Below are 12,865 nucleotides of genomic sequence, written 5' to 3'. Positions count from 1 at the left end.
ACGAAGCGTTGATCCGAGCCATACCGAGCGGCACCGAGCGGCACCGATGCACAGTGCACGGAGCTCTTGCGCCTCGCTCTGCACGCGTGAGATTTTGGGCGTTTGAGAGGCCCTGATCTAGCACAAAAAAAGGGCATTCTCACAACACTCACCATGAGGGCGAAACGAATTCGGAGCTATCAAATATCCAGGAGGAGATGGACACACGCAGAGTCACATTCAAAAGTAATGGTTATAAGTAGAGCGAGTAAATATATGACATTTCGTATTCTAAACTATAAAGAATACTCAAGTGGGAACCAGATATCTTAACGTTTTATGCAGTCAGCAGTAAAAATCCACCAATAAAAAAATTTCATACTTCCTAATATTTTGGTAAAATCTTCATATTTTATGAACATTTTCATATTTATTCATATTTTGGCATTTATGCAATTCTGTATAATTATACATTAAGTAGTTATTCAAATAAATTAGAAACAGAAAAGGCGTGCGAATTCATTCGTGTTTTTATAAGCAATACATAAGATAATAAATTACAAAACGAAGTTAATGTGTACACATTTAGAATGAAATCCAATGTCATTAATCATTTATTTAAAAATGTAGAATTGAAATAATACTTATTATATCTGTTAACACGGATAACATAATTTCGTACATATATCAATAAAAGTGTATATGCCATGTCATATTAAAACCTATGTCACAATTAAATATTCATGTTATCTATTTTAAATACAGTTGCGGGCATAAAATCGTATGGCATAGTATACTTACAGTACAGATCCCAGCAGCTGAAAGCGTATTAAAGCATACTGAAAATGTAATACACTTTAATTCCGTTTGTTTAAATAAACATATTAGGCCTAACATAATTAATGTCAAACAGTATTTCCCATGATTTCGTATTAACTTGAATATAACATGATTTCGTGCACAAGTAAAAGCAGCTTTATATGCTATGTCGTATTGAAAAGCTTCATAGAAACTGAAGAATCAATTCATTGTTTTGAATACTTGCTTGTTGTTTTAAGGGGCCTAATATCGAAGGTCATCGGTCCATTTTTGAATACAGATGCGTGTATAAAGGCATAATGTACTTAAAAACAATATACCTATCGAATCACATTATAATGTTGCTACTTATGTATGAAAATTAAAAGGAAACGTGATTCATTGTGGTACACGCCTATATGTTTTAATATGCTTCCGGCTGCTGGGTTGGTAACAGTATGAGAGACACTCGTGCATCCATTGTTGGCGCCCGGCTTACACTTACTTTCTGCCACGGCCGACTGGATCCCTCGCTGCGCTCCAGAGCGACGCATCAAGTCGGCCGTGCTTTCTGCATTGATAGTGTGGTTATCAAGTCGTGAAGACGTCGAAAAGTGGATTGAAAGTTTGGCTATCAGAATTTATGTGCTACACAAGTGATGGAACAGTCGTCTTCTGCACCTTTTGTAACAAGGAGGTAAGTTGTATATACCAGCATTTCATTTGTTGAAGCATTAATATGCAAAAATATAACCATATATGGCTTACATTATTGACATTAAATTTGTAAAATGTATTTAGGTTAGTGCTAAAACAAAATTCTAACTACAGTAGCATCCAAAATAGGCAATGCATGAATTTTTTTATCAGAGAACTTGCCGACTAATCAAAAGCCGGCAGAGTAAAAAAACAAAAAACATACAAAAAAAAAAAAAAAAAAAAAAAAAAAGCAATTTGCTGGGGATTTATGTGAGGCGCTAATATCACCAAACATTCCAGTTAAGAAAATAGAAGCCCCTAAATTCAGAGAGTTTTTGCAAAAATACTGTAACCGAGATATTCCTTCAGAATCAACATTAAGGCAGAAATATGTGGATATGATTTACAAGGTAAGTGAAAAAGTTATAGTAAAACCACTGTAATATTACCACGTCCAATTATACTAATCCAATACTATTCTACGATTATTATTTTTCTGTTCAATATTTTTTTGCACTAAGTTAATATAAATTCCTCCCGCAAGGTGGCATCCCAAGTAACTTCACATTGATTAATTAAATGAATTGATTTAAGGACTCTTCAAACGATCAAGGATGATATTGGCGACAATCCTATATGGATGATGGTGGGCGAGACGACAGATGCAACTGGGCTGTTTGTTGCTAACCTGACTGTTGGTAAATTAACATCCACTGAATCCGGTAGACCACATCTCCTGAGCTGTAAAATGCTCGACAGTGTCAAAAATGAAACAATAGCAAGTTTCACAAATGAATCTCTCCGTGAGTATTTATTACTTTTGAGTAATCATTTTAGTATTAGTTTTTCTCTTTCTGGTAGGCACATAAACAATGAATACCAAAAATCTCTGATATTATATAAATATATATTTCTAATATTTCCTTTTAAATTATTTAAAATTAATTTTAGTGTTGTTCTGTCTTATTATTTAAAAAATCATATTAAATGTGTATTTTTTGTTTTACTGTATTCACTATTAGATCTTGTCCCCTTTGTAACAGATATGTGCAATAAATATCAAATATCAAGAAATGTCTAAAAATATCAAAAATATTTAAAAGTGAACTGAAATTAGCATCCCCATTGAGAAAGCCTTCTTTTATGATATTTGGAACTGGCCATCGTACCGTACGTAAACTCCAGCTCAAGCACACCTCTGCGGAAGTTCGGACCTGCCTTCGGGCAGAATACACCCTTACCTTACCTCTTTTATGATATTTGAAAACGAAAAATTTCGAGGGGATTTTAGTGCCTTTTAAATACTGGTATTTTTTAATTTAAATCGAATTATCTAGTATGTTGTAATATCATTTTAATTTTTTTCTTTGCAGGTGGTAGACAGTTTTGAGGCCAGTTCAGCACACTGTGTGGCTCTGGCACAGAAGTGATAGCGTTAAGGGCGATCTTGCTTACATCCGTACTCATTTCAGCATGATACCACAGGTTATAAAAAAGCCCGAATGCAATAATTTGTCACTAATGTCTGCCATTCAGTAAGTGGAAGACCTGAGGGAGGCCGTTGCAGATATTCCTGGGCCCAAAGGGAGAATTGGGTCACAAAAAATTGAATCTTTGCTGTATAAAAAGAAATCTTACCAGGTACTGAGTGAAATAAGTCAAGTTATTGAAGGTATGACAAACATCATTCTAGTGAACATTGGAGTAAATGATGAAGCATGCTACAAATATGCTCCCATTACATCATGTGATGTGGAACGAAGCTTCTCATCACACAAAATTATATTGACAGATAGTGGGTTCGAGCCCCACTGTCGGCAGCCCTGAAGATGGTTTTCCGTGGTTTCCCATTTTCACACCAGGCAAATGCCGGGGCTGTACCTTAATTAAGGCCACGGCCACTTCCTTCCACTTCCTAGGCCTTCCCTATCCCATCATCGCCATAAGATATGTCTATGTCGGTGTGACGTAAAGCAAATGGCAAAAAAATATATATTGACAGATAGGCGTTACAGTTTGATTCCTCAAAATTTAGCAGAACTGTTAGCTGTATATTGCAACAAATAGAACTTTGTCCACTTCAACGTTTCTGCCTTTGACGATTTCTAAATTGAGATATATATTTCAAATAATTATAAATTATAATTTACTTCATAATTTTTTGTAAATGACTGGGAGCCGATTCAATTAACACATTCTTAAAAGAAACTTATTTAATAATTTTAAAGTAAAAATTCAATCTAATAGTTTTATCATATTGAATTTTGAAATGAATTCTTCCCAATCAACTTTCAAGTATCCAAATTAAAACCAGCACGAACAAATTCATATAATTTCATATTTCGTCATTTTAAACATATTTAAAATACTTTCATACATTTTATTTCATATTTTGGTAAAAATTTCTTCATATTTTTAATCGTTCTAGTTAAAACGATGTACAAATTCATAGAGCCTTGCATCCCAAAGCGATGACTAAGCAAAACATCGCCACATAAAACAGTGCAATTAACACCGTGCAAATTACCTGCCCAAATCAGGCAACCAAAATTATTTCATTACCAGATTCGTGATAGCCCGATTTTTCAACGCCTCTTGGATATCAATTTTGTGTCAAAATTCTCGAGTGAAGAAACTGTTCCGTTGCCAATGTTACATCGACAAAAAAGCCAGGAGTAGCCAAACCTATAAAACTAGAGATGCCGTGTTGAATTTGAGGAGTGTTCCAATCTATTTTCAAAGTAAAACCACGTATCTCAGCGCACGGAGAGGAAGGTTGTTTTTTCATGCAGAGTCCGATTTGGGACTTAGATTTTGAGCGAGGCAGACGGTAAAAGGGATACATCCGAAGAATGCCGTGAAACTAGCCTTAGGCTGTGGAGACAATATAAGACTCTAACCCTACGGAGTTGTCAGTAACATAAAATTTGTACCGTTAGATAATAGTAGTTCATCTACGGACATTTCTACTTAGGGAGTAGCTGCATCTACCGTTGACTTTACTCATTTCATAGTCCATTTTCAAAGAGTACTGTTGAAAGATTTCGCTGTTGGTCATAAAATACATTTTATTTCATTTAACGCTTGAACACTGCGGTGGATAGCTGGGACATAGACACTCGTAACAGGTGCTGTGTAGGAAAACACGTGGAGTCCTGTACAGGATTGTGAACGACTACAAAAAGATCTAGACAATGTTGTGAGATGGACATCAGACGATGTTCTGATGGTAAACAGGATGAACAGTCAGGCTGTAAGTTTCACCAAGAAGAAAAGTGCTGTGCTGATGGGGTGATAGCACCTAGGTGTTAATATAAGAAATGATCTTCATTGGGGTAATCACATTAACGGGGAAGGTTACAGATCTCTTCGCATGATTATGAGGGTATTTAGGGGTTGTAGAAATGATGTAAAGGACAGGGTGTATAAGTCTCTGGTAAGGCCCTAATTAAGAGTATAGTTCCAGGCATTCTACAACAAGCTAATATAAATTACAACCCTTGTAGTACAGAACACAGTATGCACTCAGCAAAATCTGGTATATAAGCCAAATCTTGTCTATGCCACGAATGATAGGCATTCGCATATCTTCAGCAATAGAATGGTGCATATGGCAGGGTACAATATTCCGGATCAGTAGAGCTACACTTTCACTAGCTAGCTCTGAAGGAGGATTTGCTCTTGTTTACGTACACACAAAAACCAAAGCGTTCTTCCTTAAACGAAACTTGCAATGATGCAATCACTTAGACACCCCACATCACAAATATTCCTAAAGCAATAGTGCAACCCCAGCAAATGTAGTAATCCACCGGCAGTGTATGATATCAATCACCACGCGCCGCATGCACGATACTTAAGATGTGAACTGAGCTATCTTCCTCGGAACCTCCTTACATCTACAGAAATAACAACAAAGAAGTTGTACAAGCATATGCTCCGACAACAATATCAAGCCCCTAATATCAAGAAGACGGCACTGATTGCCAACTGGTACCGTGTTTGGAGGAATGCATCGAATCGTACAGTTCCCGAACACCTCGAGACACCTGGTACAAGGTAATATATGATAAAATACCCACAAATAGTAATTTAAACCGTATCCACATGAAAGAAAGCAATTTGTGCACGTTATGTAGGAACTGTAGTGATACCATACATCACAGATTTGCTCAGTGTGAAATCATCCAAAAGGTGTGGAGAAAAATTTAGGGAGCTATTACAAACCGTCATAAATCAGTCAGACATCTACATTGCATCTGACTGGCTAATCCTTCCGACCTTCAGTTTGAGGCCATCTGAACTGAACAGTGCAGTAGTGCTGCTACTAGGGTGTTATGCGCACACTGTGTTACTCACTAAAAGTCCTGGTAGGTAGTGAAGAAGATATCTTCTTGGATATGAGTGACCGGATAAGGAAAGCTCTTACTTGTCCCAAGAAGAGGAAGTGCCTTGGGAAATATCCAGTAAATTAGCTGGCCTATGTTAACCAAGTGCAAGTGCGGTTCCAGAAAATGAACGCTACAGTATACAGTGTAACGTGAATAAGGAGTGGAAGAAAGGAACAGTGAAACTATTGAATGTGCTTAATTTATTTGAAATTAGTGTGGAACTAAAAAAAAAAGTTTTGATTTTTATGGTTGTATAAGTTATTGTTCAATTACTAATTTGTTGTTTGTCAGTTTAAAAGTATAAATATACTTTTACGTTAGAAAACTGCAAAAAAGTATCATATTATATTTAGTTCACGAACTTTAGGCAACAGCAAGTTGAAAAGATGGTTTTTGATTGTGTTCTTCTCTCTCTATTTTCTATGTTCATTTTTTAAACGATTGGAAACTATTATCTATGTACTAACTATTGTTTTTAAATAAATCAGTTAAAAATGTGAGAAAATAAAATGCTTCAAATTAACTCCGCAATTTGAGATCAATGGAATTCTTGGTATGAAAGTCAATTTTCTGTTTTCTTTGCAGGTTAGGATTGCTGTCTCAATGATATTGTTAAGGATCTGTGTCAGCAAATATCTGCTTTATAGTCAAGAATTATAGAAACTACTCACAGACGTACTCAATCAGAAAACTGTTATGGTTCTGAGATCACCATACTCCTGCCGGATGAGTCATAGATGGTATATAAAACCAAGCAGAACACATCACAGCCTTCTAAAGTACATTCTCACTCCGATCCTTCCAAAACCTTCTCACCCATTTATACATTCAATGATGAAGTCAGCTAATTTAAAGCCCCACATCACCCACACCACCACAGCTACCGACACGCAACTACTATAGTGCACGATGAGAGATTCGAGGCTACTCCCACACACAAACACTAGTGGTCTGCGGAGGGTAACAGTAGCTGTGAGTTGATATATACTGACACACACGTCTATTTTTTATACAGTCAGCCAATTTCAACCCCCACATCTTCACACAACCACAGCTACCGACACGCAACTACTATAGTGCACGATGAGAGACTCGAGGCTACTACCACATACAACCAGCAGTGGTCTGCGATGGATAGTTGTGGCTGCAATGTGAAATATACGGACACACACGCCTATTTTTATATGATTTCTGTTATTCTATATGTATATATTATATCATTATTGCATTTTGGAAGCCGTATCCCTTTATTATTTATATCATAGAGTATAATAGGTGTATTTATGTACAGACCAACTAGAAGTAAAGTAGTGTAGAAATTAGGTTCAAATTTAATGTTATCTGAGTATTTACGGTACTGGTTAAGTGTAAGACAGCGACAAGTGTCCTTAACTTTGACAGGTAAAATAAGTATCTATCTGTCTATCTACCTATCTATCTATTTATCTATCTATCTATCTATCTATCTACCCGCTTGTCCTTCAAAAGACATTACGTATTACACGGTTTTTACGGCCAGACTTGTATTCAGCAAGCACAATCTAGTGGTGCTAGACAAACATAAGATAGGCCTATTTGCTTATTATTGTATTACTTTACACTGAACAAATAAGCGCAAAATTAGGCCTTTTGATATTGTAATAAGTTTAAGTTATTACTGTTACGGAGATACCGTGGTTTACAGAGGTGAAAGAAGGTGCGGGTATGAATGAGTGGATGTACGAAAATCGAAATATTGATTTAAAACTCTAAAATTGGCAGTTTTATTCTTTCCTTGAACTTTCCTTGTTTTCCTTTTCAAATATTAAAAGAATTACACTTTGCTGAGCAAATAACAGTAGACAGGAACGAGGCTAGCTCGTATTCTTGCGTGACAAAATTAGAAAAACAAATACTATTTACAACATGAGCTTGAAGCTCCCAATTTACCGACTTTACATGAGCACAACTGCTCCCTTTTAACCAACAGTCAAGGAGACAGATCTCCCAATTTCGTTACACCACTAGAAGACAAAGTATTCAAAATATGCAATATTACAAGAGCATCTTTGCTCCAAAAAATTATCTAGGAGAAAACTCCCCAAACACTATACTGTACCATTCCAGTCTTCCAAAGGCACCATTCAAACTTTACATTAATAAGAAGAGCGTCTTTGCTCTATAAATTTACACTTAGGGATCTATTTTCGGAAGTTCACACTTTCCAAACCTATCAAAGTACCAACCTACATTTAACAAAATCAAACAGTATTCACTGTCTTAAAAATACTCAACAGTCTGGTAGCTTTAACATGAAAAGGAATGACATTGATTGTAACAGAGGTAGCACGTATCAATTATACTAGGCCTTTGGTAAAAACAAAAGGTTATATAACTGGCCTAAAAACCAAAATGGTAAGGAGGCGATCTCTTGCACTCCTAGAAATTTACAATTCAATGCAAAAAACCCTATTTGGGCTTATAGCCCGACATTGCAGAGGCTAAGTCTATACTGCGGAGGTGACTAGATAGAGAGAATATTTAAGTTACGGAAATTACAACATAGAAAATGTTACAAAATCATAGTCACCTCAAAAGCTAGTTGAAAGGGAATTCGAGAGGGTACCTCACTCCCTATTCCCTGATTTCGGATAAGTTCTTTCGAATAGTTTGAAATTACATTTAGAGTTTGAAATTTACGTTTTTAGAAAATGAAGTTATATTACTAAAGATTTGAAACCTTCCCCTCAAGCTAGTTTTCAAAGGACTATCACATGGTTATACTGAATCTGCCATTACCGTGAGCTGGTAGACCTCCCGAAGATAGACGAGACGCCTCCGCCTCCTTTACTAACACACACTCTGTAGACTGGAGCGATCACAAAGACAACCTGGTCTGAAAATGTGCCAGCTTTTATAGCCGAGGGGAAAGTTCCAGAATACTCTGTGATAAGGCCCTGACACACCTCCAATTCGGATTGGATAATCAAATAAATACCAGCATATTTTGATTGGAAGAAAAATAAATGTACAAAATTTGTCATTGGCCAACATCTTAAGTTGGCGGGAAGAGACAGAAGTATTTTAAACTTTAACACACCGGAAACAAAGAACAAACAATTCCGATTAGGAAATTTTAACATAAAAAAATTACTCTATAATTTTGATAGTTCATCTTCACACCATAGGGCATAACATAAGTTTATAGTAGTGACGTCTGTTGAGAAATGTTCAAACTTATTGTGCTAGTTGTTGCGAGTTTTATATTTTAGATGGCATTCTCCAAGGCGCTTATTTTAAATGAACGGGGCGGGTGTACCTCCGGTACGACAACTTTAAACCAATTATTGTTGATGTTACAGCAAAACAGATCGATTTCTTGATAGGGTCATTATAGGAAAATGCTAGGCTTAGAAAAGTGGAGCTCGTTGTCTTCAATAAAATGCAGCCCCGGGATTTGTGCCGTGGGAAAAAATGAAAAATCATGGGAAAGCAACTTTACGGCTGTCGAATGCGGGGTTCGATTGAACCACAGTACATATGTGGTTGTTTATTGCTACGAAAATTTATGGAATTTTGATCTTGATTATAACTTACATTCACCTAAAAGTTTAGCAAATTTTAAAAAGGAGATCAGTATTTAAATGAGACATAATAAAACGAATTAAACTTTCACAAGCTTTCTTGTTGATTTTAAGATAGAATTTTTTAAATGTACGAATGTGTTGATTATTATTTGAATATTTACCAACATTGAGGACTAAAATAACAAAGAACTCCGTATGTTTTTCTAAATGAAGAATTTAATACTGAGCCGAAGAGGTGAGGGCGTGCTTGATTCACCCGGAAAGACGCCAGTTCGAATCCTTCTCAGGAAGTGGAAACATTTAGAAAATAAATTTCAACTTTCGGAGTAGCTCATGGCCCTCAGGCTCACCCACTCTAAACAAAAAACGTGTTCCAGGTTAATTCCTGGGGGTAAGAACGGTCGCTAATTAGTGCACTCCATCCCACTTATAGTCGATGTTAAATAAAGGTTGTGAAAGTCTAAGGACGTTCCTAGCTTGGCTTTGATTGGTTTTGTTCACCTCGACGCTGAGAGTAAGCACAAGCAAAACTCTGACGTTAATTTTGTTATGATATTTTATTGGGTGTAAATCGTAGTTACCTCAAAGGCTAGCTACTGGCTTCCCAGCCGAAATGGTGAGGTTCGAATCCCGGTTAATCCTGGGTTGACATTTTCATCTCAGAAATGACACGGCGTCAGGAAGGGCACTCGGCCTGGGTGGTTCCAGCGACTCCAGAAATAACTGGGATAAGCTGAAGGAAGTTTTTATACATGTTTTACTGGATTTCATCAGAGTTTACCGTAAAATGATCAAGCTGAATGGTTAAGTTTATCAAGAATACCAAGGTAACATTCGAGTGCATTACAAATCCCAATGTATCTAAAGTAAATGAATTAATGAGTTCTTCATGGAGAAAGGTAGGCCTATACACTCTAATTATTATGGGGCGCTCTCACCTAGAGAAATGTTTATAAAAAGGCAATAATTAGATTGTCGACTGGCGTGTCCTCTGCACTGTATGTGATGATTGCGGCAGGGAATAATTTAACCTTATCTGGGTCACACTATGTTGTTCGTCATTCTAATTACTGTTTACTTAATATCAACAAATTTCATTGCAAATAGTCTGGTGGTTCGCTTACTGTACTTGTATTACTATCCTCATATTGAACGTTCATAATTTCTGCGAGTGTTCATGTTAGTATATTCACATTTTTATGAGCAATAACATGTAAATTCAGGACCTTATAGGATTACGTACGAGTCATATTTTATTTGTTTATGTTGTACTGTTTCACATGGTGTAGTTAGTTTCACTGCACGTCTTATTATTGTTGAGTTTTATAACGGAACAGTCTTTAAGAGAATTCAGAAAAAGAACTCGATGGAAACTTTTTAATAATTTGTGCTCTGTGTAAATTCTAATAACTACAACCTATATGGATACAGCTCTGGGTATTTGTACAGTGTTTTTTACCATGTTTTGTAAGGAAATACGTTCATTTCTCGTAGCCGGGTATTTTCATTTGTCATTCGGCCTACTATCTCTCGATTATCTAGGATATCAAAGACTGTCAGGACTTGAATTCCGTCCATGATTTGGACTAAATATCATGGACGTGGCCGATTGGACGAACTGATTTTGGCGTAGGTATACTCACCCCCCTTATCTCGCGCCACCAAGTCTATCCCGCGTCTCAGATGTACACGGAGCTGGAAGAAGGAATGCTGACGAAGCGATGATTCACGCCGACGCGTCATCTCATCCACCATCTGAAAAACAAACACTCATTTTAGACATAATTACTGTCGATGAGAGAGTTCATTTGAAATAAGAAGTTGAAACGTACATTATCAATAATTTAGCGAATAGGAAATAATGTAATGCGAAATGAATCTGTAAATCAAAGGCAGGTAACAAGCTAGGAAATATAATATAAAACAATTCATTCTCATTATCGGGCACTCACAAAGAGGGCTTGTGGAATCTAATATGAAATTATTTAATCTGATTATTGGGTACTAAGGAAGCGGGCTCAAAATGAACATCTAGTCTAGTTTAAGAAGTAGCCTAATACTAATTCATATAGTTGTACTATATACGTTTATTGTCCGCCAGGAGATATTTCACGTGCCGGTAAATCTAACCAACATGTGGCTGGCCTTTTTCAGCACCTCCGGAAACCAATGAAGAAATTAGGCCCAGGAAGTCATCGCTCTACAGTCTGAGCTAATCAGGCGTGTTGTAATTCATCAACTATAAGGGTTTTTGCGGATGGTATTCTGTATAGAATAATAAATAGATTACAAGATTGCGAGAAAGTGCAAAATGACCACGATATTGGTGTGAGATGGACAGCAGGCAATGGTATGATGATAAATGGGGTTAAAAGATAGCTTGTGAGTTCCACAAATAGGAAAAGTCCTCTCAGTTTTAATTACTGCGTGGGGTGAAAGTTACTTTTAGGGATCATTGTAAGTACTTAGGTGTTAATATAAGGAAAGATCTTGTGGTAATCACATAAATGGGATTGTAAATAAAGGGTACAGATATTTGCACATGGTTATAATGGTATTTAATGGTTGTAGTAAGGATGTAAAAGAAACGGCATATAAGTCTATGGTAAGACCCCAACTAGAGTATGATTCCAGTGTACTGGATCCTCACTAGGATTACTTGATTCAAGAACTGAAAAAATTCCAAAGGAAAGCAGCTCGATTTGTACTGGGTGATTTCCGACAAAAGAGTAGCGTTACAAAAATGTTGCAAATTTTGGGCTGGGAAGACTTGGGAGAAAGGAGACGAGTTGCTCGACTAAGCGGTATGTTCCGAGCTGTCAGTGGAGAGATGGCGTGGAATGACATAGTAGACCAATCAGTTTGAGAGGTGTCTTTGAATTGGAGCAAATATTTGTTTATAGGAAGGGGAGTTGGGGATTGGAATAACTTAACAAGTTCCACTTTTCTTTGTAATCATTCAAGAAAGCGCTAAGAAAAACAACAGATTGGGAATCAGCCACCTGGACGACTGCTCTGAATGCAGATCAGTAGTGACTGAGTGATTGAATGATTGATTGATTCAATTGAAATAATAATAATAATAATAATAATAATAATAATAATAATAATAATAATAATAATAATAATAATAATAATAATAATAATAATAATAATAATAATAAAAATAACAATAATTGTACCGGGCGGTACACCTCCACGCCGTGAATTCAAATATTGCGCCAGTTGAAATCCCTCTACAGGAGGAAGCCTGAACATTAACAATCTGTATTCAATCAAAAGTTTCCCGGAAGATGTCTCTACTGTAAATTTTGAAGTGTTTTGAACTATGTCTATTTCGATTTGTATTTGTTTGCTCTGTAGCAAGAAGTGTGGACATTCTCTTCCAGATGGCACTACTTAAGAACGATAATTGTGCACCCTAGTGCGAAG

At 36.5% G+C, this 12,865-nt stretch overlaps 1 protein-coding gene across 1 annotated transcript in view; it reads right to left on the bottom strand.

Annotated features, from left to right (window-relative positions):
- Mctp (multiple C2 domain and transmembrane region protein) overlaps positions 1-12,865 on the bottom strand; it is a 1,410,470-nt gene that overhangs the window by 1,098,297 nt on the left and 299,308 nt on the right. Inside the window, exon 4 of the mRNA XM_068227784.1 lies at positions 11,077-11,188. Coding sequence (XP_068083885.1) covers positions 11,077-11,188 — 112 coding nt within the window. The remainder of the gene's footprint in view (positions 1-11,076; positions 11,189-12,865) is intronic.

Source organism: Anabrus simplex, chromosome 5 (assembly GCF_040414725.1).
Source record: "Anabrus simplex isolate iqAnaSimp1 chromosome 5, ASM4041472v1, whole genome shotgun sequence".
In the NCBI taxonomy this organism is placed as follows: domain Eukaryota; kingdom Metazoa; phylum Arthropoda; class Insecta; order Orthoptera; family Tettigoniidae; genus Anabrus; species Anabrus simplex.
The sequence above is the reverse complement of the archived record's forward strand: the minus strand, read 5'-3'. Positions and strand labels throughout refer to the sequence as shown.